The sequence below is a fragment of the Diabrotica undecimpunctata genome, chromosome 4 (assembly GCF_040954645.1).
Source record: "Diabrotica undecimpunctata isolate CICGRU chromosome 4, icDiaUnde3, whole genome shotgun sequence".
In the NCBI taxonomy this organism is placed as follows: Eukaryota; Metazoa; Arthropoda; class Insecta; order Coleoptera; family Chrysomelidae; genus Diabrotica; species Diabrotica undecimpunctata.
In genome coordinates, this window is record NC_092806.1 from 152794838 (window position 1) to 152821155 (window position 26318).

Below are 26318 nucleotides of genomic sequence, written 5' to 3' on the forward strand. Positions count from 1 at the left end.
TTTGGTTCTCATACTAAGAGGAACAAATCTAGAATCCACCCAAAGAATCCTTCAAAGCATATTAAATAATTTCCAGAAATGGTCGAATAAAACAGGACTCAGCTTCTATAACGAAAATACAAAATGCTTTCTCTTCTCTTCTTCTTCGTCTTCTTCTATTTCTTGGAGATCTTTCGATCTGTTTAATTCTGAAGCTGCCTCTGGTTAATTAAGCTGCCTCTTTTAGGTTGTTTTCTAGGGCAATTTTTGGGAGTCTATTTCCATCCATTCGTCTTACATGATTGTATGACATCCTCTTACGCTGCCTTCCCCATCTTACAATATCTTGAATTTTGCAATGCTCTCTGACGTTTGTATTTCTCACCCTGTCTCTTCTTGTTTTGCCCAATATTGTTCTTAGGGTTTTCATTTCGGCAACTCTTAGCTCTGTTTCGTTTTGTTGGTATCTTCGCGCACTTCTATGCCATATGTCATAATCGATCGTCTTGTAGATTCTAATTTTACTATCTGTGCGCATATATGGATTTGACCAGACTGTCTCCCGCAGACATCCCAACAATGCGGATGCTTTGTTGATCTGACTCCTTAGGTCCTTTACTGGGTCGTGTGTGCTTGATATATCTATGCCCAGATATCTGAATTGCATTACCTGTTCTATGGAGTTGTTCTCGACCATTAACTTACATCTGAGCGGATCTTTTGCTATTGTCATACATTTAGTTTTGTTTGTAGAAATGGTCATATTTAGTTGGCGGATTATTTGAAAGAACTGAAAGAGCTGTCTCTGAAGATTATCTTTTGATTCGGCAATAATTGCTGCATCATCTGCGTAACACACCAATACCAATTCTTTTGTTGCCAATTCTGTATCCGAGATTTAGAGATGTTACTTTGTTTATAATTTTTGGCCATGAGTAAGTTAAACAAGAAGGGGCTTAAACTGTCGCCTTGTCTAATTCCTCCCGGTGTTGGAATATTTTCAGTGAATTGGTCTCCTGCTCTAACTTTGGTTGTTATTTAAGTTATGGACTATCTTTGTTATGTTGGTCGATGTTTTATTTTCAATTAATATATTTAGAATGTCTCCCAGGCGAACCTTGTCAAACGCCTTCATCAGATCAAGGAAGCAAATATACGCTGGCATGCCGAACTCTATAGCTTTTTCTTTTATTTGTTTTATTATAAATACTGCATCTGTTATAGACCGCCCTCTTGTAAAACCTTGTTGTTCTTCATCATTAGTGATTTGTCTTTCCAATTTGTCCTTAAGAATACTCGTGAAAAGTTTCATCGTTGTATTTAAGAGGGTTATTCCTCTGTAGTTTTGTGGGCAAGTTTTTTGTCCTTTTTTAAATATGGGGATTGTGATGCTCTTATGCCATTCCTCTGGCGTTTCTGTGTCGTTTAAGATTTTGTTAAATAGTTGTGACAGTTTACTTGCAAGTTCAGGGCCTCCATATTTTAAGAGTTCATTGGGTGTACCATCTGTTCCAGGTGATTTTCTGTTTTTCAGCTTCTTGATCTTTGCTTCTACCTCTTCGTCATTGATTGTAGCACTTATATCTGCTTCGTATTCGTTTATCTCAGCGTTTCTCCAGCATCATATAGCTCCTTAAAATGCTGTTGCCATGTCTCTATAGGTACTCCCTTGGTCTGCACGAACTCGTTAACTGGTTTTATTCTGTTTCGGAGCATTTTCCATACTTTCTTTTGGGCACCATGTAGGTCGTAGTCCATATCGCTGGTGAATTTAGCCCAATGTTCTCTTTTGATTAATTTTATTCTTCCGTTTACTTCGTTTCTTACTGGAACATATTCTGCGAGAGGTTCTTCCGATTGTGTGCTTTTACATCTCAGGCAGAATTTGCGTTTTAATTCAAAGAGTTCTTTTACCTCTTGAAAAAACCACGGTTTGATGTGGTTTATCGCCCTCGTGTTATTTTTCCGCTTTCCAATTGCTTCTTCTGCTGCTTGGTTGATGCATTTCCTGATTTTTTGCCAAGTATTTTCTACTCCCCATTCTGGTTGTAACTCGATCTCTTTTAGTTTGCTGGTAATCCTGTTCTTATAAAGGAGTTTTGTACTCTCTGTTGCTAGCGACTCTATATTGCGTTTTTCAATGAGCATTGGGGTTTTCTGTTTCGTTGCGGACGTTCTAGTAGCATCTTGCATAAAAGTTCGAAATCTAATTTTAACATTGAATGGTAAGAATCTGATTTTGGAAAAGAAATAAAATTCCTCGGTCTTAAATTTGACAAAACATTGTTTAAAAAAAGTCACATTAAAAATCTAAAAGGTACTTGCCAGCAAAGCATTAATATTTTGAAATGACTCAGATAGCCATGAAATGGAGAATGATTAACATTAAACTCAGCGATCGCAAGTTTAATGAAGAAATAAGAAGACGAACAAAAGTTACAGAAATAATCCAAAAGATTGCCATGTTAAAATGGAACTGGACAGGACACATAAGGGAAATGGACGACAACCGTTAAACAAAGCGAATATTGAATGGCGACCAAGAGCAAACAAGAGAAGTAGAGGCAGATTTCAAACCAGATGGACTGATAACATCAAGTGAATGGCTGGTCACAAATGGATGCAATAAACAACAAACAGAAATGAATGGACACACCTAAGGGAGGCTTACATACCACGATGAATAAGTTGTTGATGATAAAAACAAAAGCAACACAAACAGCATAGCATAAATTCAAACTGTTGCTTAGCATTTCGACAGTGACGCGTATACGAGTCGGCCCTAGCCCACATAGCTATCTGACCGACTAAATAGTTAACATCATCATCAGTGGCATTGCAGCTGGTTATGAGCCAAAGCCTTCTCCAGAACAATCTTCAATTTGCCCCTGTCTCTGGCAACTCTTCTCCATGCTTTAACTCCGATGGATTTTAGATCATCCTTTATGTTATCTTGATACCTGGTTGAAGTTTTGGTCTTCCTCTGGCTCGTCTTCCCACTGGTTCTCTTCGGTCGAAAATTTTTCTGTTCGTTGCATCTTCATCTCGCCTAATTACATGTCCTATCCATCGAAGGCGTGCTAATTTAATACATTTTACAACGTCAGGTTCCACAAAACTTCTGTATAACTCAGATCATAAGCTGTAGCGCCTACGCCACAAACCCTGTTCTTGGACTCCTCTATATATTTTCCTTAGAATTTTTCTCTCGAACCGTTTAAGCAATTCTTGATCATTCTGTGTAAGTGACCACGTTTCAGTGGGGTTCAGTAGGTTCAGTGTTCTTTTATACTTAAATTTTCGTCAATTCTTGTCAGCTCTTCATTTAAGATTTTCCTGTAGGTATCCCTAGCGTCTTCAGATTTTAGCACATCAGTATTATATTTCGTAGATTTTGTGCTCTGGCCCTTCTTAGCGTTTGATATACATACCCTGAGTTTTATTCTTACAAGGTAGTGGTCAGAGTCTATATTAGCACCTCTACATGCTCTTACATCTAGTACGTCCGAGAAATGTCGACTATCAATTAGTACATGGTCAATTTGGTTTTTTTGTTTGACCGTCTGGTGATTGCCATGTGGCTTTGTGGGTATTTTTTTGAGGAAAACATGTACTTACTACCACCATTCCCAATGATGCTGCGAGTTCAATCAGGCGTGAACCATTTTGGTTGCTGACAGCATGAAGACTATGTCTCTTGGCTGACTTTAGTGTTAAAATCACCAATAATAATTTTTCTGTCGTTGTTCTGACATTATCTGTAAGTGCTTTCCAGTTTCTCGTAAAATATGTCCTTCTCGTCGTCTTCTTTATCTTCAGTGGGAGCATAGATATTGATAATGCTGTAATTAAAGAACCTGCCTTTAATTCGGAAATAGTTAACATACTTTTGTTTTTAATTAGTATTACCTTAACATCAATACACAAAATATTCTTAGTGAAACAGTAATTATTAATTCAACGCTGTGGACGTTCCTCAAAAAATGTTATATCTTGTACGAATTATGCACCCTATGCTTATCCATTTTAAAGTAACGTTACAGAATTCATTCGATCTGTATACATTTTCACTTGACAGTTTCACTTAATGGCGAAAACTCTTAAGAAAGATTGGTTTGTGTCGACAAAAAGTTTCGATCCGACTAAATTTTACGAGCAAGTTTGATGGAGATAAGTTGAAAATTTACCCTTTCCTTGAAGGGTAAGGTTATGATGTCGGAGTGGCTAAGGAGTTAAAAACTTATTTGGATGTTTGAACTTATCGTTACTTTGCAAGCAAGTAGGGAGAGTAGGTAAGAAAATGATATAAAGGAAGTATTCGGTCAGCGTATTTAATAAATAGGGAGTCAAGATATATTTTATTACATAAATATTCTAGTCTGCATGTAATAGAGTTTTCACCAAACAAACAGTGGCGAAAATTTACATTGTATTTAATTTTTTTCTGCAACCATTCCGAAAACTATACTTTCAGTATGATTTATTAAATCGAAAGTTCTACTTTACACAATTCGTACCGAAATGAACTATTTTCGGACGATTTTTTTTACTTTTGGAACAACTTTGAGTATCTGAGTAGGTGGCGTTTTAGCGTTTCCATTTAAAAAAATGGAAATCAATTCTAAAAGTGGCACCGATTTCATTCCACATAAGATAAGCGGAGCTGCTAAAACGGCTACTTATAGATTATTGCCGCTAAAATCAAGAGAAAGGTAGGAATTTGTCTATAATTAATTTCCAAAATGAAGCAATTATAAAAAACTGCATAATTAATCAAAGTTATTGCTTTCGTTAAAAGAAAATCCGTTTGCAACTGAGTGTTTTTGCAACAAGATCAAAGTGCGATTGTTTTTCGAAGCAGTTTTTAGATGATGAAAGTGGTAAAGTCGCTATTGACACCTCGACCGGATTTATTTAATTACCCAGAGGAGCTCTTATAATTACCGATTCCCTCAGTTCCATCAATATCATTAACTAGCTTTACACAACACATCCAATTGCTCTCCTAATTAAAAAAGAACTAGGCTACCATACAAAACAGCAACCATATCGTACATTTCCATGGGTCTTTTCACACATTGGTCTTTAAGGTTAAGGGAACAAAGAAGCGGACCGTATTGCCCAACAATCAAGAACCAGTGAAGTGAGATAAAATGATATAAAATCATTTGTTAAAGTGTATGTTAAAAATTTGTGGCAAAACCAGTGGAACAGTTCAACTTTCAAACTTCGCGAAGTGAAAACATATCTAAAACCGTGGAAATGTCAAATTTCCAACAGGGAAAATATAGAGGAAAAGGAGTTTGATATTATGTTTAAATAAATAAATATAAATATGTTTTTACAATAATTAATTCTCAACAAAAAGTTGTACATACTTAGCGCCAACTCAAAAGAGACGGTAACCACGAGGAGTCTTATTTATAGCTACATTAATTAAATTTACCTAAAGCACATAAATTTCATTTAACACTAAATTGGACTCCACCTCCACCTAGAGTTAAATCAGCAAATTCAATTTTTTCATTCTTTTGGCAACACTGTTCACTGTATTAATTTGCATTGTAACACAGAGATGGTAAATTACATTTTGGTCTTGCGGCTTGCAAACTACTAGTTTACATAGTTAATGGCTTCCTGTAATGAATATTTCGAATTAAGAGCGAATTCGCAGTTGGTGCAATTAATTTTTAAATTAATAATAAAAATGTGCTTAAAATGCGAGTTTAATGAGAGTGTTTTAAATTCAGCGTTTAGTTTTACTACGTGTTAAAATTATACGATTTTGGTCTATCGCTTCATAAAAGAGCAGCTTTTGTTGTTTCCAAAATATTCCAATTGAAAGGAAAATATTCCATGTTTAGTAGTTTGGTTTTTTAGACACGTACATTTTACTGGAAAATTATAAACAGAGAAATTCATATTTTATGTATGGATTATAAAAACAACAAATTGTCAACAAAAAAATAGTTATGGTTAACCGGATTAAGTACCTATTTATATACTAAGTTCTAGGAAAATTAATATTGGCAAAAATTTGCTGTCTCATCAGCAGTTTTGGAAAACGTGTTAACACACAATTATGAAAAAAGACAATTTTGAACATTTAAATCATAAAAATACAGGGTATTTCAGAAAGGTATGTCATAAATTAAATCACGCATTCCGGGGACAAAAATGAATTGATTGAATCCAACTTACCTTAGTACAAAAGTGTACACAAAAAAAGTTACAGCCCTTTGAAGTTACAAAATAAAAATTGTCTTTTTGCATTATCTCCTAAACTACTTATAGGAGAAAAATTTTAAGGGGGGTGTGCAGACCTAAATCCCCCCAAACTTTTGAGTACGTTCAAATCAAATGAATTTTGTGGCATCATTAGTTTAACACATTATTTTTGAAACTTTTTTGCCTCTATCACTTTTTCGAAAAACTAGTTTTTTCCTAGTTGGCCATGAACTTACAATTAGTTTCTACGGATACAATAATTACAAACAGTTCCATCAAGAATAGTCAATAATTTAAAGCTATTATTTATAGTGTGAATAAGATTAATATTAAAAATTTTGATAATACAATGGCCTACAAATTTAAGGAAATGGCAGATATGCATTTAACTTTGGGTAAGTTGGATCAGATTAAATTATGATTTTAATAAACTATCGGGAATATCGTAGGTGAATGTCAAGGAAATAGTGCAGCAGCCGCAAGGTGTTATGAAGTAAAATACCCCAATCGAAATACACCCGATAGACGATTAGTTCTGACCATTGATCGTCGTTTACGGGAAACGGGTACATTCCAACCGCAAGTTGCTGGCAATAGTGGTCGTTCAATAATACATGCAACTAATGAAGACATTTTAGAAATCATTAAAGAATGAAGACATTTTAAAAAAATTTGAACCCTCGATAGTGTCATGAAATGCAAAACCTTTATAAACTAGGTTTTAATATACACGAAATTAGATATGTTTTGTTTGAATGAATAACATGACAATTACATATGATATTAACTAAAACTAAGATGACAAATAACAAACACAGTTCACAGACCACAGGACATTCACCATAACTTTATTTTTATTAAACAAAGTCTTTAAGGTAAGCAGGAGTGTTTCTTTCCCTGGTACCTCTTCTAATAAGACTGTCTTTATTTTCTTCCTTTAAAACACTTTCAATATTACCTTGATCTTCCAGAACGTTAACAGGAGAAATATTTGGATTTTCCTCACATATACTCAATCTAGGGCTTGGTGGATCTTTGATAAACTGTTCATTAGAAACCGCAGATTCCGATCCACTAACACAGTCCAGTAGAGATACATCTCTTCGTGGTGCAAGTTGTCTTAAGGCTACTGTTGTTTCTTTACCATCTTCACGTCTAACAACAGCATAGTTTGGATTTGCTTCAATTAGCTGTACTTCTTAAACGAGGGGTTCATATTTGGACTGCCTCACATTTTTTTTCATAAATACTTTTCCGGGGGTTATCAACCATTCGCTTTTTGTGTGTTTCACTTTTTGTAATAAGTACTTGTGCACGCCAAGGAGAGTTGCTTTCTTCTATGATTCCATTCCATAGCAGATACTGTATCTCGTCAGATATGAATTTTCTATCTTCAGTTGAAAATTTTCTTGATTTAGTTGCCCTCGGTTTGCAATCATTTGATAGATTGGAGAATAATTTGGGTGGCTCTATATTTAAGTATGCCAAACTACAAATGTTATCTATACGATCAATAACTAAAGGCATTTTTGAGCCAGCAAAAGTGATTTCTAGAGAAGAATGTTGTTTAAGCAAGTCATGACCTATAACTACATCAGCACATAAATCTTGAATTATTGATAATTTGACATTTTTATAGGAATATTCGTTTATTTCTAAATTAACAAAGCAGTGTCCTGAGATAGTCGTTCTAAGTTCTGTTGAAGCCATTATTATGCTTGCATGACTTCTAAATGTTTTCACGTTTATAGACAATGCATAATTCTTACTGATATATGACTCAGAACTACCGTGTCTATCAAACTTTCAGTTGTATTTCCATTCACCTTTATCTCAGTAACACTTTTAGATAAGCATTGAGGGGCAGCAGCAAGATTTCTAGCATTGGAACTAGATGTATTAGTAGCTAACACAGCAGCTGATACTGAATTGGGCATCTGAAGCCTACATACCTTGGAAAAATGTCCAACTTTCGAGCATTTCTTACAAACTTTGTCTCTAGTAGGGCATAGGCTACGAGGATGCCTTTCAGTTGATCCACAAAAGTAACATTTCCAACTTTTCACAACAGCAGAAGTATAATTAGTGTGCTCTCTGGTTTCGGACGAAATTGCATTAATAATTTGTACAGGAGTTGTATAAGCCTCAGAGTGTTTTGAAGCTGACTCCAGAGACTGGGCTTTCGCAGACAGGCTAGTAAACGTTGTCTTATGTCATTAGAAAGAATGCCATTAATAAAAGAGTCTCTTATATAATCTTCTCTATTTTGGTCTGCAGAAACGGCTAGAAAATTACAGTCTTTGGAAAGCACTTTAACATGTTGAACGTATTGACCTATATTTTCACCAGTTTGTTGTTTTTTTGTCATTAGGATATGTCTGGCAAAAATTTCATTTTTGGGTTTAACAAAAAGCTGCTTCGAGAAACTTTTGGCTTCAGAATACTTTCTACAATCAGAGATGAGTTCATAGATATTGTTGCTCACGTAATTTACCAGTAGTTTGAATTTCTCCTCCTCTGAAACATTAATCACAGAGGAAATAAAGTTTTCAAAGGTAGCTTTCCAATGCATCCATTCCTGAGACGATCTAGGAGAGTTAGGATCTGCATCGAATCTGTCTGGTCGTAGTAGCTTATCCATATTTGATATTTCTTGTATATTAAATTGTAATGAAATGCAAAACCTTTATAAACTAGGTTTTAATATACAAGAAATTAGCATTGTTTTGTTTGAATGAATAACATGACAATTACATATGAGATTAACTAAAACTAAGATGACAAATGACAAACACAGTTCACAGACCACAGGAAAGATAGTAGTTCAGGGTTAACTCTGTTTTTAAAAATTACTAAATTAATTTCTGCCAATTATATCTATTTTATGGCACTGTAACGTTTGTAAATGCAATTTCAATATATATCTGGAATATCCTAAAAGTCAGATCTTTTGTTTTAAATGAATAAGCTTCAGTTGCTCATTTATTTAATTGATGTTTACCAAATTTGCTCTCCATTTTAGTTATTAATAGAACTTTTTTTTTTGTTACAGCTGTTCATACTTACATACTAGACTAGTTGTTATAATTTGTATTGTCTAAACTAATTGTTATAAAACTGTGGGTTTTAAGAACAATTTATGACTGTCTATCTATATATCTATCTATATATCTATGTATCTATATATCTATCTATCTATCCATTTATCTATCTATCTATCTATCTATCTATCTATCTATCTATCTATCTATCTATCTATCATCTACACTAATTTTTGGTACTGAAACTGTTTTATTTAGAAAAACAAATGTAAAGTTTATTGGACACAAAGAACTCTTTTGTAATTTCACTTTAATATATGCCATTTCTTGAGAGCTAATAAACGGTCGACAATCTGTTTAAGAATTTGGAATATTTAATTCATACGTATTGTTTTATACCCCCAAGTTCTCAGTATCATTCGTCCTTGTAAAACAATTCGATAACAACATCGACAAATGACTTAAAATCAACCTAACCACAAGACGTCAGGGGGAGCGCTATTCAATTACGGTACAAATTGCCAAGGGACGAAACAGCCAGCCTTTGATGCGTGTCATGCGAGAAGTTACGTATTTAAAACGCCCCAGTGCTAAACAAAAAGTTTATATCAACGTTGTAATATATTTTTTTTCATTGTGCTCCAGGAAAAAGGATTACTGTGGAAAAGTAGTCAAAATAAATTGTTTTGCTTCGAGTTTTGTTTTGTTTACTGTTAGAGTATAAATGTACATTTAAAAGGGTTGAGGTTGTAATATTAGAGAGTCGCAATAAAAAATGGAAAAAGGTTAAGCTGAAAACAGGATCCTGCTTTTATTTTTTAAAAAGAGAATAATCGGGTGGCTATGCACATACAGCAAGCACCATTTAAGATAAAAAAAAAGCTTAATGGTATACTATTTCAATATCAAACATCTCAAGAAGAAGAAATATTCAAAGATAGTTCAATCGGTGATTGAAATAAACCTGAAAATAAAGAAATACTGCTAATTTGCGTATTCGCAGTTTAAATCGCAGACATCATAAAACCTATTAACACTAGAAGCTTGGCCATCCCAATTTTAATCCATTTTAAAATTCATTTCTGTACAGTAAATATTCTATACTTGCTATAGCCTTATATTTTTATGATATTTTGTGAATTATCGGGTAGGAGAAAAACTTACAGAAAAATACGCCATTACGGACTAGAGCTGCCATCCCAGATGAAATTGATGGTGCTCAAAAAAGCGAACACGTAAAATTACCCGAATTTTCGCGTTATTCGAGTTGTTCGGTATCTGAGATATGCGTGGTGCCAATTCTTCTTTCTTCTTCTTTCTACTTTATAAATAGGCAAAATGCCTGTTTTACTTCGGTTTTTAGCCTCAATTGACGTTGTCTGACCATCTTTTCCTCGGTCGTCCCAATGGTCTTCTTCCATTTGACGATTTGTCTCTTGCTATTCGTACTATTCTATTTTCTGTCATTCTTTCGATGTGTTGATTCCATTCCACTTTTCTTCTTTTGGTCCACGCGTTTATTTCCTCTATACCACATCTCGCTCGTATTTCCTCACTTCTTACTCTGTCTCTTAGAGTTTGGTTTGTTATTTTTCATAAGACTTTCATTTCTGTTGTTTCCAGTAGTCTTTGTGTTTTCGCCGTATCTGCTCTTGTTTCCGCTGTGTACGTCATTATCGGTCTTATTGTTGATTTATATATCCTGGTTTTCGTTTTCGTGGTGAGGTATTTGTTTCTCCAGATTGTGTTGTTGAGACATCCTGCTGCTCTGTTTGCCATGTTCACTTGTTTTTGTACTTCTTCTTCTACTTTTCCGTAGCTTGACAGTTTTATTCCCAAGTATTCAGTTTCCATCACTTGTTCTATTACTTTGTTATTTACGACTAGTTTACATCTTCTCGGTTCCGTTGATATCACTATCGCTTTAGTTTTCTCTGTTCAGATCTCCATGTTGTATATGATCGCCGTATCTTCGAATTCTTTAATTAATCTTTGTAGGTCATCTTCATTTTCGGCTGTTATTATTGCGTCGTCGGCGTAGCATATTATCCTTATTTCCTTTTCTCCCATTCTATATCCTCTTGTTTTTTTAACTTTCTTTATGATTTCATCCATTACCAAATTAAATATTAATGGGCTCAGAGAATCTCCTTGTCTAATGCCAGTTTCATATTTGATAGGTTGTGATAGTTTTCCTTTACATCTTACCATAGCTGTTATTTTTATATATATTCTCAATGGTTTTTACTAAATCCAGTGATATTCCCTTTTCATATAATAAATGTATCGCGTCCCGAATTCTCACTCTATCAAACGCTTTCTTCAAATCTATCAGACACATATATGCTGGTTTATTGTATTCCAGCTACTTTTCTTTTATTTGTCTTATTACAAAAACTGCATCCGTGCATGATCTTCCTGTCCGAAATCCTTGCTGTTCCTCTTGCAGAGATATTTGTTCGTTTATTTTTGTCGCTATTATTCTTGTTGTCAATTTGAGTGTTGTATTTAATAGATTTATTGCTCGATAATTATTGGGGTCTTTCTTTTCTCCTTTTTTGAAGAACATCACCATGATCGCTCTCCTCCATTCATCTGGTATTCTGTTCGTGGTGATTATTTTATTAATAAGAAGTTGCAGTTGTTGTACTAGATGATCACCTCCATATTTTAAGAGTTCATTTGATATTTGATCTTCTCCTGGTGACTTTCTGTTTTTTAATTTGTTTATTACTTCTTTCACATCGTTTTGGGAGATTTCGATCTTTTCGTCAGTTATTATATTTGGCGTTTCTGGTAAAGGTTCTTCGTTTTGTTTTTTAAACATTTCTCGATGGTGCCAATTAACTCGGATAATCGCGAGTCTACTATACAGTAAAAAATATTATAAAATATTTTTTTTTAATTCAGTTTAGAAATTACTTGTTTCATATTTTCATGACTAGAACAATTTACTTTCCTACTTCTTATGTTATACAATAAAGTGGATCATTGGCTGTCCAGTATCTAGCAATAATCCACAACAGTCACAAATTCGTGAAATACAGTATACCAATCAGTATAGACTTATTCCTTGGCGGTTCAACATTACCACCGTTTCTTCATTGGAATACGTTGTCACGTCTGTATGCCAGTGATCACCTACCACTTATAATTCTTTATAAAGACCAGGGAAATGAAAATTTATCAAGACAGTCCCTATAATTGCTATATAATAAGTATTTAGGTTCTATAAGTGTAGAATATCACAAGTTATGCAAATTTATACAAATCTTTTTTCGAATAATTTTATTTATCAACAGTTTAAGTAAAAAAATAACGATTTTTACAATTTTTGTCTGTAATAATAGTTAGGTTATAACTTGTAATTTTCTAATTAACCAATTCTATTTTAAACATTGCGGAAATACTGTTCAAACACGCATTCGAAATTTACACTCTCGCGAGAACTCAAACTGTGGTCCTCTTGAACATCGATTACATTAGCCCTTATTGTGTAGAGTTTAATATTGTGGCCGGACAGGCAACGCCTGGCTTATTTGCATTTCCATACAATCTTACCGCAGTTACATCAACTTGTCAGGACGTTGCGGGCTGTTCTGTCTGTCTGTCCTACAAAGTAGTTAAATCACCAGAGGTTAAGCCCAACTACACACATACAAAGCGGCCGTATTAGAGACGAGACCGGTGAATCCCAATGTGGGTCATTCGGCAAATGAAGAGTTGAAAGATTTGTGCTTGGATTATATTAATTACAATAGTCAAATAATAATGAATATAATCATAACTGTTTTAAATAAAATATAGTATCTCTTGTTTTTGTACACCATTCAGATTGTCATTTTATCTTCCATGTTTAAAATCTGAAATAATTATTTTTTAATAATAATTAAATTAAATTTAATTAATTAAATTAATATAATAATAATAAATAATAATAAAATTAATTTTAATTAAATTTAATTAATATTTAAATCAGAAACCAAAGTCCTATTCTTCTTCTTCTTCAGTGCCTTATCCGGTCCGGATGTTGGCGATCATCAAGGCTATCATGGTTTTGTTGACTGCTCTGCGAAACAGCTCCGCTGAGGTCATCCCAAACCATTGTCGGAGATTTTTCAACCATGAGATACGACGGCGTCCCGGTCCTCTTCTGCCAAATACTATTAAAATCCTATTAAAATATCAAATATTTACCTAAATCTTTCTTAGTTTAATTATCAGTGATTTTAAATCCCCTTGAGTTGTAGCTTTTTCTTCTTTTAGTGCGCTTTCCTGCTGGAGATTGACAATCAGTCTGGTGAATTTCTCGCTATTTTCTGTTGCTCTAAATAAGCATTTATACCAATAACGTGGAAAACAGCTGAACTAATCATGATTACCAAACCAGAGAAACCAGTAACTAAAGTAAAGATTCGTACAGACCGATATGATACTAATTATCTTCCAATTATTTGAGAATAATTGCTATACAACCTATAATTAACTAACAAGAAGTTACTTCTTCCCATTAACTTGAATGCCTTAATAAACACTCAACAATAAACTAAATACATTTTTTCAAATACAAAAGATATCATTTCATCTAGTAGGTCCAGCTAATAATCCTCCTAGAGTTTAATGATGTCTATGAAATTGATTTAACTGAGGTGGAAGCTGATCTTGCTTCCTTTAGGTCCATTCTCACTTCGGAAAGAATTATTCCCCTGCAAAATCAAGAGAATTACATGGAAAATTACTATTTTGGTTGTCTCTTCAAAACGAAATTTTTAAACAATACGATGTGTTCTGTGGGACTAGAAACCTTAAATTATTATAGTGATGACAACTTGAGCGTGGTTCTCATAAATATTAATTCTAACAACGAGCCTTTTTTATAGAAAAATATACCACATTTGGTAGGTATGATCGTCAAAGTTCAACCCATGCTGGCACCTTAATTCTTTGAACAAATAATGATCCCATTTCCTATCTCCCAATTCAAAAGGGGTCTCGAAGTCATTCGTTATAAGACCAGTTGATAAATCTGAACTGATCCAAACAATTAATTGTATCTTTTGTAATTGTAAATTTTTAGGTATTTTATCAAGAACCTTTATATTTTTTTCTTTTCCTTATGTTCATTAGTATATTTATTAATCAACCACATTATTTTTTTTATCGTAGATATTTGTTATTTTTACAAACAAATAAATTTTACCGCTAAAAATAGTTTTTACCATTTACTAGGTTAAAACTTATCTAAAAATATAAACGAAATAAAACAACCTAGATATGTCAAACGCTCTAGAACGCTAAATCGCTATTGTAGTAAAAAAATATGGGTTTCTTTTCAATTGGAGCCTTTTTGGAGCATAGTTGGCGGTTATAGATATTAGATACCGTCGTTCCCTAACATATAAAGTGTCAGTGATGGCAATCTGGAGTAAAAAATATCTTTTAATATTTAATAGGCTTGAATCCTTCTTCGATAATAATAAAGATGAAATATTATTGACATTTCTGAACATAACAATGCTCTGACATAAGTAAAAAAGCACAATGGATTTCCATGATCATTTGAAAAGGATATTCTGAATTTTATAAAAGCAAATTCATGGTTTATTCAATTTTAATTCTTGTCCTACAAATATGTGTTGCAATGACAACAGAAATGTATTTTTTTTTTTTATTAAAATAGTGATTCTAAAAAATAAAATAATGATGATGAAGTGTAATACATTCAGGCAATATATGACAATGGTTTTATAAATAAATAAGGTAATAATTATTATTCCTAAACTTAAAAGTAAAAAAAGTATACTTTAAGGTTTTATTACATTTATAGACAAAAATAAATAAAAATTCAGAGTTGTTTATTTGGAAAAAAGATGGTACAGTAGGCGGTCCAGTAGACTCTTATTATATTCCTGCATTTTTAAAATTTAAATAATGATTTTAAAATTGAATAAAGTCATTTTATTATTTATATTTCAAACAATTTATATTATATTAAAATAATTCAATATATTACCATGTTTGCCCTTAACGCCACCTACTAACATATTTACAAAACATACGTTGTTTACTTCTGACAGGCCTGTCAAACTTAAATTAATATTTAAATATAAATAAATATCATTTCATTGTCAATTTAATTATAAAATAAACTAAATAGTTCGTAATAATTCGTAATTAGACAAGCTAATTACGAATTAAATTTTTGTATTCAAAAATTAAATAAAACAATCTCATATTAAAATTTACATTTTCGCAAATGGTTTATATACATAAGAAATAAAAATGTGTTTTTTCAATATATTAATTTACTACAGATATTAGATATGATCGACACTTTAATACATTTTTAGTGCGTTGCATTTATGGGAAACGAAATTAATATAACGACCAGCCCGATAATAAAATTTTATGGCCTGGCTTTTAAAAACAAAGAACGCATGTTCTATGTTGAGTTTTAGTTTTCAGTAATCATTGAGACTCAATTTGGATCGGTCCGCGATACATACAATCCCTTCGAGAATTAATTACGCTTTATGATAATAAATAGTATTAACCACTTTTTTTCTACGTTTTATTCAATTTTATTTTTGTTTCCGTGGTAAATAAGTCTATCACACGCATCCACACAACCACGGAACAGATGTTTAAAAATAATAATTGTATTTTTATATGAAAATATTTTAAAACGAGAAGTGTGAAAAAAATTTAAACAGATGATTCAATATTGTTAATAAGTGGATTACATTTATGACTTGTAACGCTCGCCTCACAGCATTTTACTATAGAGAAAAAAGTAATGCTTAAAAAATCTTTGTTTTACTTATATTTAAACATTACATTAAATATTAAATTACTCCAGCTGGAGATAGTTTCTTCAAGATGAGTGGTCTACTCTGCGATACATATATCGATATCAAACTAAGCTTAAAGCTTGTAAAACATTTTGTTGGGACTCTTGTTCTTGACGGAGTCGAATCGTGGGCTCTAAAGATATAGAATGTGAATAATTTACAGGCATTTGGAATGGGGATGTACCAGAGAAATTTAAAAATTCTTTGAACCGCACGAAAAAAACTCTTGAGATCGATTAAAATAAGAAAAACCATTTATTTGTGTCTTTTGTAACGTACTACATTCCTCAATTGATCATTAAGGGTAAAATAGAAGGGAAATGAGGTATTTTATTCAAAAAAATTTCCTGGCTGCTTAATATTAGAAACTGGAGAGGACTAAGCTTTGAAGGTTAAAATTTGTGCATACAGCTGAAGATAAGGAAATATTTGCTACCATAACTACTAACCTCCGATGATCGAGACTGCACATGAAGTAAAAGAAACAAGTTTAGTAGGTCAATACATATAGGGGAGGGGGGGCAAAACGGGGTAGTGTGGCAAAACGGGGTACCCCTCTTATTTTCCAAACCACTAGTGCAATTGAGCTACATTACCAGGAATTTCGTGTTCACGTGGTACGACATCACCTGATGCCGCCGTTTGGCTGTACAGCGCGCCAAAGTCGATGAATTCGTTGAATAGTGAGGATTGATAGTGGTATTGCAATATTTACATATTTCGTTTACAAAAGTAAGTAGACTGGAACTATATTCACTCAATAGCTATTTATTTCATGTCATTGTCTAAGGTGTGAACTTATAATTTTGTTAGTATTATTACGTTTCAAGTGTTATTAAATTTATTATTGCACTATAATCACAAATATGCAGCTGGGGCAAAACGGGGTAGGGCAAAATGGGGTACTACCCCATTTTGCCCCATCAATTGATATGTTTGGTGTTTGATTATTCTAATTACATTTTATTTTTCTTCAGATAATAATGGTAAGAAATCATAAAAGAAAAACAGATCGACAACAAAGTTGGAGTGAACAACAGATGCACGAGGCAGTGCAACTAGTTATAGATGGTTTCATGGGATATAAGAAAGCGGCTGAGCAATTTAATATACCCCAAACAACATTAGAGCGCTACGTTAAAAAAAAGCGAAACAATTCCGAATACAAAATTCAGAAAACGCTTGGACGTTATAAATGTATCTTTTCAATAGAACATGAAGCAGAACTAGCAGTTTATTTGACCACCGTGGAAGCTCAACTATTTGGTCTGACCATGAATGAATTAAGAGAACTTGCTTTTGATTTAGCAGAACGCAACAATATTGTTCATCCGTTTAAAAATTCAAAAGCAGGTTTAGACTGGGTAAAACGATTCTTGAATAGGCATCCTAATCTTAGCTTACGAAAGCCAGAAGCTACCTCGTCAGCTAGAGCAATGAGGTTTAATAAAGTCGCAGTAAAACAATTTTTCGACCTTCTTTCAAATATTTTGGATACCCATCAGTTAACAGGGGATAGAATATATAACTGCGACGAAACGGGCTTAACAGTAAATCCTAAAGGTCATTCTAAAGTAATTTCCAAGAAAGGACGTCGTCAGGTCGGAATTTTAACTTCAGCTGAACGAGGTCAAATTGTTACCGCTGAAATTTGTTTCTCCGCTAGCGGGACATATGTTCCCCCAATGTTAATTTTTCCCAGAAAACGCATGCAGCAAGAATTCCAGACTGGACTTCCATAGGGTGCGTTTGCTGAGGTTCAGGAGACTGGGTGGATGACCAAGGAACTGTTTGTTGTTTGGTTTCAAACATTTATTTCTTTTACTGGAGCCAAAAAAGAGAAACCAATTCTGCTTGTTTTAGATGGACACTCCACCCATACCAAGAGCTTGGAATTAATTGATCTTGCACGAGATAATGGGGTAATTTTGTTGTGTTTTCCGCCCCATTGTTCTCACCGACTTCAACCACTAGACGTGACATTTATGAAACCGTTAAGTAAGTACTACGAGGATGAAGTACGTAAATGGTTGAGATGTAATCCTGGAAAAGTCGTTACCTTGTTTCAGATAGCTTCGATATTTGGGGCCGCTTTTATACAGGCTGCAGCGATGAGCACAGCTATAAATGGTTTTCGAAAAACTGGAATCTGGCCATGTGACATGAATGTTTTTAAAGATGAAGATTTCTTACCTTCTGCAACGACAAACATTGAACTTTGTCTCAATGATACAAGGGAGATGCAAGTCCAGAGTACTACAGTTTTCAAAGATTCTGCCCAGTCACCTCCAGGCCAGCAACATCTAACTTCCATCCATCTAACTTCGTCCCAACCATCCATGATTGTACAAAATATTTTCAGTCCATCGACTTCGGCACAATCTTCCATTTACTCAACTTCTCAACCAGATCTGAATTGTAGTAGTTTTAAAGGTGCTAGTCCCCAAATCATTTTGCTAATTCCCAAAGTATCACAGACAAGTAAAAGGACTACCAGAAAACGTGGAAAAACTGTGATTTTGACATCATCGCCATATAAGGACGAGTTGAGGAATGCTGAAAATCAAAGGCAAGGAAAAGCAGACCAAACCGTAAAAAGAAATTTGCTTAAAAATAAAAAAGGCACTGTTAAACCAGCCAAACAACAAAAAACATCATCTACTATTCAGAAAAAAATGCCAATTCCTACTCCTGCTTCATCTGATAGTGAAGAAGAGGCCGCAGAAGATGAGTGTCTATACTGCCATGACTTCTCTGAAAAAGGGTGGATTCGTTGCCGATCATGCTCCAAATGGGCACATAATTCGTGTGCAGGAGTTGATGAAGATGACGATGATGCTACACACTTATGCGCTCTATGCGAAAATAATTAAAGATACATATGTATTTTATTGTTCAATACTTATGAATACAAAAATAAAGATATTTTTTACCTTCTGACTTTAGCTTTTAGGAGGTACCCTGTTCTGCCCCATAGGTGGGGCAAAATGGGGCAAATGACACATGCGTCAAAATATTAGTATACATCAGACACGTCAAAACTACTATGTCACGCAATATTATTTTTTTACTTATTATTTCATAGAGATTACGCTTACAGCTTGAAACAAATAATTTTTAATACCCTGTATGAAATATGTAAGTTCAAATCTTACGTGCCCCATTTTGCCCACCTTTCCCCTACCTACCTACATATATACCTGAAGACCCTAACCAAAATTGCAAGAATATCAATTTACAACACAGTTTCTAAAACAGATAGTCAGTATTTATTCAAATTCATTCTGGGAAGAATTCACAGGCAATTTAGATTTATAATTATTTCAAAAGCATGTAGGTATTGACTATTAACTAAAATATTTATTAATAAAATTGATGTGATGTAAATAATTAAGTTATTTTAATATTTAATTTATTACATGAAATTTAAACAAGTAAAATAATTTATAGGTGAACAATATTTCATTCAATTTGAGAGGTTATATTGAAATTCTAGTTTTATATGTCGTCTCTTTATTTATTTTTTTATTTATTTATACCTTTATGTGCAAGTCAGTTTTACTTTTCTATGTATCGCTAGACTGTTTTTGCTGATATCACTGGTGATTTTTTTACAATAGTACATTATCCTGTTATTCTATTTATTTCTAACACCTACTAAACGACCAGATCCACTTCAGCGGACCAATGAGAATGCTGAAAGTATCATGCGTATGGCCGCAAAACATATGACGATCTTCCTGTCAGATTTAAATCCAAAAACGGAAGTTCAGGAAATATTTAACTATTTAAAAGGAAGAAAATTGGATAAAAACGTTATCTGCGAAAAACTGAAAACCAGGACAGATCAGTACAAAAGTTCATTTAAAATTATTCCGGAACTAAAAGTACTTTATTTAATGCAGCAATTGTTATGGCAGAACGGTGTAATTTTTAACCATTTTCAAAATGTACAGAGGCACTCCAGTGTCAAAACACAGTCTACGGTACACAGCAAAAGAAATTGTCACTAATCCACTTATCCACGATCAATTAGAACAAGTATTGATGCCATTAATTTTATCCTAGAAGATCATGCTGAATGCTTTGCTCTTTGTTTAACTAAGGACTGGAAATTAGAAGAACAACTGAAGGACTACAATGCAAGGAATTTTAAACTGATCTTTTCATATTTTAAAAGCAGTTCACAGGAGTATGGTGGCAGTGTGGTATACATCAAAGACACGTTTATTGCAAAAGCCCGAAAATATATCTAGTTTATCAGAAAGATCGGTGTTTGAGTGTTCCGCTGCAGAGGTGCGAATTAATAAGAAGATTGTAATTAAATTAGACCAAATATTTTGTGATTTATCTGAAAATAACTCCACCATTTTTGTGACTGGTGATTTTAACTTGGATATACTGCTTAAAGTATATATATGCTATATATTAGTCGAGTAGCAAGTAATATAGTAACTAAACATGTCTGAACAATAAAAATTTAGTCGAGTAGATTAGTAAGTAATTTAGTCGAGTCGATCCATTTTATTCTATATTTTCGGGCGAGTAGCTCCTCCCACCACGCGTCCGTGCTCACTGGTTCACCGGCTAAACAAGTCCGAACCAGTTGAATTAGTCGAGTTCATTAGTTGCCGCAAAAATTTCGTTTCGCTGGTTCGGAGAAACAACTAAAATTCGTTTTTAAATATTTAGAACATAAATGCTTGTGGAATATTAAGAAAGTATAGAACTGCTTGTAATTTTGTTATTGTAGGAATCCCACTTCATAAAAGGGTATCTTTCCTCTGTATTTGAGCGTATTTTTTCATTATCAGAAAATTTACACAACTTTCAGACATTCTAAAAATATCAAGGTAATTTTTGGGATCTTCCAATGCTTATTCCTTTTATAAGACAATTGGTAGCTCCTAGTTTATCTCTTCTGTCGATCCAATTTCGTATCCATAGCTTCTTTTAATTAATCACAAAAATTTCCCCAACCATCTCTTCTAAAACAGCCGTTAAGATTAATCAATTTATTTACTTTATTGCGTTATAGGCTGTTCATCATGCAAAACCCAACCCACTTATGAACTGAACTAGAACCAGTGCGAACGATTTTTGGGCAGTAGTATGTATTTTAGTTACTAAATTACTCGCTACTCTACTAAAATACTAGCATAATGCGAACTAGGCTTAAGGGTGAGAGATGGCCAAACACATGATAATCGTTTTTGAGCTCCTTTGATATTAAATCTTTCATCAAAGACTATACACGCATACGAGATAACAAAAATGCTGTATAGATAATATTATTACAAATATTGATGTATTTAATTCTGTTTTATTCAATCCTCATACATTTAATCATACTGCTCGAAAGGTCAAATTTGAATTAAATAAATTTGAGTCAAATATAATAAAAAAAAACGAATATTTTACAAGAAGAATAAAGATGATTTTAAATTTATGTTGGGTAATGTAGACTCGGTATCTTTTTTTGAGCCATTAGAGATAGATGATCAGTGGGATGTTTTTATAAATATAGTTCAGAAAATTGTTATACAAAGTTTTCCACTCAAAGAGATAAATACAGCCAATAAAAAAAGCACAAACGTACTTAAAAAATGATGATATAAAAAATTGTAAATCAGACTTGATGTTTTGTTTACCCTGTCTAGTAATAATGTTGAATATAAAGATATCTACAGGATTGAAAAAGGAAAATACAATTATTCTATACTCGCTCAATCTCAAAAAAATTGTTATAAAGAACGAATTGAAAATAGCCAAAATAACACTAAAATTTTTTGGCAATTAGTAAAAGAGTAAAAAAATCAAGGTAATTTCTCTTTAGAAGGTGACCCTCAGGTGCCTTTTTAATCAAACAAATCAATGTATGCCAAATGCAGCGCCGGAAGAAAGAAAATAAAGCATGTCAAAAATTTTCAAATTATTTCAGTAATGATGAAATATTAATCAACTTTAAATTTGTTTTATCAGAGATTTCTCTTTCTCTTTTTTTTATAGTTAATGCTTCTTTCAGGCAAGGTAAATTTCCTCAAAGTTTAAAACTGGCAATTCTCAATCCACTACATAAAAGGTGATGTTACTAAAATGGAGAACTATAGATCCATAAGCCTTCTTTCATCATTCTCAAAAATATTCGAAAAAGCTATATATTCTAAACTGCAAAACTTGTTTACTACAAAACACTTATTTAGTAGTTCGCAGCATGGTTTTCTCGCAGGGAGATCTGTTGAGACAGCTACCTATGATTTTATATCAAAAATTGTAGAAAAACTAGAGACAAAAATGAAAACACTAGGTACTTTTTTAGACCTATCTACGGCCTAGATAGCCTATGTCATGTTCTTTTATTACAAAAATTACATCGTTATGGAATACAGGGACCATCATTAAAATGGATAAATCATTTCTCACAGATAGATCACAAAAAGTATGTTGGACAAACAGGGATGTAAGATTTACTCTGAACCGATCAAATCAAAATTAGGCATACCACAGGGCCTCGCAAAGCAGGAGTGTCTTGTGGCCTTTTCTCTTTTTGGTCTACATAAACGACTTTCCTAATGCTGTGGTTATTGGCTCCTTGAACCCTGTAAATTTTGCTGATGACTAAAATGCTCTATTTTGGGAAAGAACATTAGAAACACTACTCCCAGTGGCAGAGCAAACTTTAAACAAGGCTGAATAGTGGTTCAGGGCAAATAGACCGTTGCTTAATACTGATAAGACAGTTTTTGTTTACTTTAGAACCAGCCAGTCACGAGAACAGTTCTCAAATACAGTCAATTTTCTATCACAAAACAGAGAACTTGCTAGATCAGTTAAATTTCTTGGTCTTCATATTGACCAGAACCTGAATTGAGAGGAAACAAATACAAAATACGACAAAAAAACTGAATACAGCTTGCTGCTCATTAAGAGTATTGACGAGCTATCTAGATCAGGGGATTTTACTATCAGTATATTATTCAAACGTTTATTTTGTTATGCGATATGGAATAATCTTATAGGGTGCTGCAGTGAATAGCTCAAGTGCCGTTATAGTCCAAAAAAGGCAGTCCGGGTGATCTTAGCATTAAATGCGAGCGAATCTGGTAGAAGCCTATTCATATCAATTAATATACTCATTTTCTCAGCCATCTATATGTTTTAATGTATCCTCTTTTAAAATTTTACTTTGTTTTATTACCTGATTCCAAATCATGAATATAACAAGAAGCCCTAATTTGAATTTTCCACTTCACAGATTGTCTCTAACAGAGAGAAGTCCTTTGTATGCTTGTGTTACATAATTTTAAAATAGTTTATCATCTGCCATTCAACAGGAACCGCACTATAGAGCTTTTATAAGAAAGACTTTTTAACACCTAGTTGGCATTCAGCCCTATACTGTGGCGAAATGCCTGGCCTATCCTTCTCCGTGATCAGCATATTTAATTTGTAATAGGTAATAATATATTTTATTCTGTAATATTATATTTTTTAATTTGTAATTAATAATGTGACGTTATTTGCACAATTATGTTTAATTGTGCAAATTGTACAAATAAAATTTATGCAAATAAAAATTGACTCTACTCTACTCTATTTATAGCATTAAAGTCTATTTAAATTATAATCATCCAGTTATTGTTTAAAGCACTTTATTTATTTTCCAAAATAACGATACACCTAAATAAAAGCATAATTCCAAACACAATTTCCATAAAGTAATGAAAGTACACAAACTGAATGGCTAAACTTCATAATTCTATCAGCTGTACTATTAATTCGAGAGCATTTTCATTAGTCGATACTCATAAAAGATGTGTACAAGTTTAAATTAATATCTGCTAATTGCGAAGCTGTCGACATAAATTCTCAACTATGACTTATATTGTCCGTAGTTAATTAAATTTTGATGAGTGGCTGAATACTAATAGCGACTTACCTACTCTTTTCATCGATCACACACATTTTCCCTTAATTTATTAATACATTAAACCCCATTTTTTAAACATTTAGTTACTGCTAGTGCTAACTTTTTATCCATCGAATCGATCTATATACAGTATTGTGCGAATTAATGTGAACAGAGATCGAAATTCAGTTTTCATAAGTTGGCACACCTGCTGTGCCTATTAGTACATTGTTCAAAACACGTGCTTTCTGTTTTATACAAATATTATATTTTATTGTATCTCAGGTTATGTGCAAGTTGGTGTTATTTTCATTGATTTAACTGTGCAATCAGACTTAACTTTTTAATATGGATATCACTCCTAGGAAAAGAGAAAGGATCATAACACTTAATGAGCATACACCAATGACTCAGAGGGACATTGCAAAGGAGTGTTGTGTAAGTTTGGGTGCAGTAAACAAAATAATTTAACAAAAAAAGGAAACAGGGTCAGTTGAAGTGCAGCGGAAAGGAAAATATGGAAGAAAACGGAAGACTACTCCTCGAGATGAAGCCTTTCTTTTGCGCGATAGCAAACTTCGTCCCAAAAAAACAAGTTATGACCTCCAGCAAGATTTAGAAAAGGCTGGAATAAAAATTCACGGCTCAACGGTACACAGACGTCTCTTAGAAGGAGGGAGAAGAGCCATGAGACAGCAGAAGAAACAACTTCTGACAGCGCGTATGATGAAAAAAACACTAAATTGGGCAAAAAAAAATTCGCTCATTGGAGTGCAGAAGATTGGAGAAAAGTGTTATTTTCTGATGAGACCCACTTCCTAGTACAGGGTCAGCGATCAAAATTCGTACGAAAGGCAGCCAATGTATCAGTTAGCCATATTAACCAAACAGTTAAACATCCCACCAAAAAAATGTTCTGGGGCTGTTTTTCATACTCAGGAACTGGCACTCTTATTCCTGTTGAAGATATGGTGAACAGTGAAAAGTAAAAAGCCATGCTAGGGCAACGCTTAGCTATAGAGCTTGACAAAGTACAGGCCGAAGTGACTGCAATTTTTCACCAAGATTCAGCTCCGTGCCATGTATCGAAGGTTATGATGAAATACTTCAAGGATAATAATATTACCCTTATTGATTGGCCTGGGAATTCACCTGACCTTAATCCTATTGAAAATTTTTGAGCAATGGTTTGAGCAAAACAAAAATGGTGGAAGCAGTGATTAAGGTGTGGTTTAGAGATGAAGCAATCACAAACAATTGCAAAAAACTTGTGGATTCTATGCGTAGAAGACTCCAGAAATTCATAAAAGTAAAAGGGGGACATATTAAATACTAATTAATGAAAAAAGCTCATGTAAGTGTACCTAAATTTACGTTTGGCCTAAATAAATCATATTTACAAATTAATTCTGTTTGTTCACATTAATTCGGACAATACTGTATATCAATGTCAATATAAACAAACAACACAGTTTATTAGGGTTGCAGTCAGAAAATTGGCCGGGATATTAATGAAACACTCTTATGACTTTTTGTCTAGCTTTCGGAATGGTTTTATTCCTTTTTCAAGACATAGTCGTTGAGATTAATAGTCGTTTATTAATAGTAAGAGTCGTTTATTAATAATCTCAACGACTATGTCTTGAAAAAGGAATAAAACCATTCCGAAAGCTAGACAAAAAGTCATAAGAGTGTTTCATTAACATCCCGGCCAATTTTCTGACTGCAACCTAATAAACTGTGTTGTTTGTATATATATATATATATATATATATATATATATATATATATATATATATATATATGTATATGTATATATATATACGTTCAAATTATCGGGTAAAGTGGTCTGTAATAAAAATCTTTCTTTATTCTTAATTACTCAATATTTTTATTACAGACAATTTGAACGTATTTATAAATTATTTTTTGGTCGAAATAATCATTTCTAATATATATATATATATATATATATATATATATATATATATATATATATATATATATATATACTTGAATATACTTGATAATACTTGATTAATTTACTTATAATTATAAGAAATCCAGGCCTGGATTAAAAAATATTGGAAAAATATTTCGACATAAAAGCAACACACTGTACATTAGATTTTTAAAAATGAATTCTGTCAATTTCTATTGAGAGGGAGACGAATTTATGCAAAATTCATGCCCTCAAGTGTAATCCCCTACTGTCCCGCATCAATCCCCAGTTTTTTTTATATAGCAAGTGTGGTCGAGTAGCATCATTTGAAAGGATTTTTTTTTCTCTGCAGGGCACTCTATTTTTTT

At 33.1% G+C, this 26318-nt stretch overlaps 2 protein-coding genes across 2 annotated transcripts in view; both read left to right on the forward strand.

Moving 5' to 3' along the window:
• Positions 1–26318, forward strand: part of LOC140440231 (probable G-protein coupled receptor No18) — a 111692-nt gene that overhangs the window by 39424 nt on the left and 45950 nt on the right. The gene's annotated exons all lie outside the window — the stretch shown is intronic.
• LOC140439009 (uncharacterized) lies at positions 17374–17841 on the forward strand. The gene has a single exon (XM_072528642.1). It carries the CDS (start codon positions 17374–17376, stop codon positions 17839–17841), a length of 468 nt encoding a protein of 155 aa, XP_072384743.1.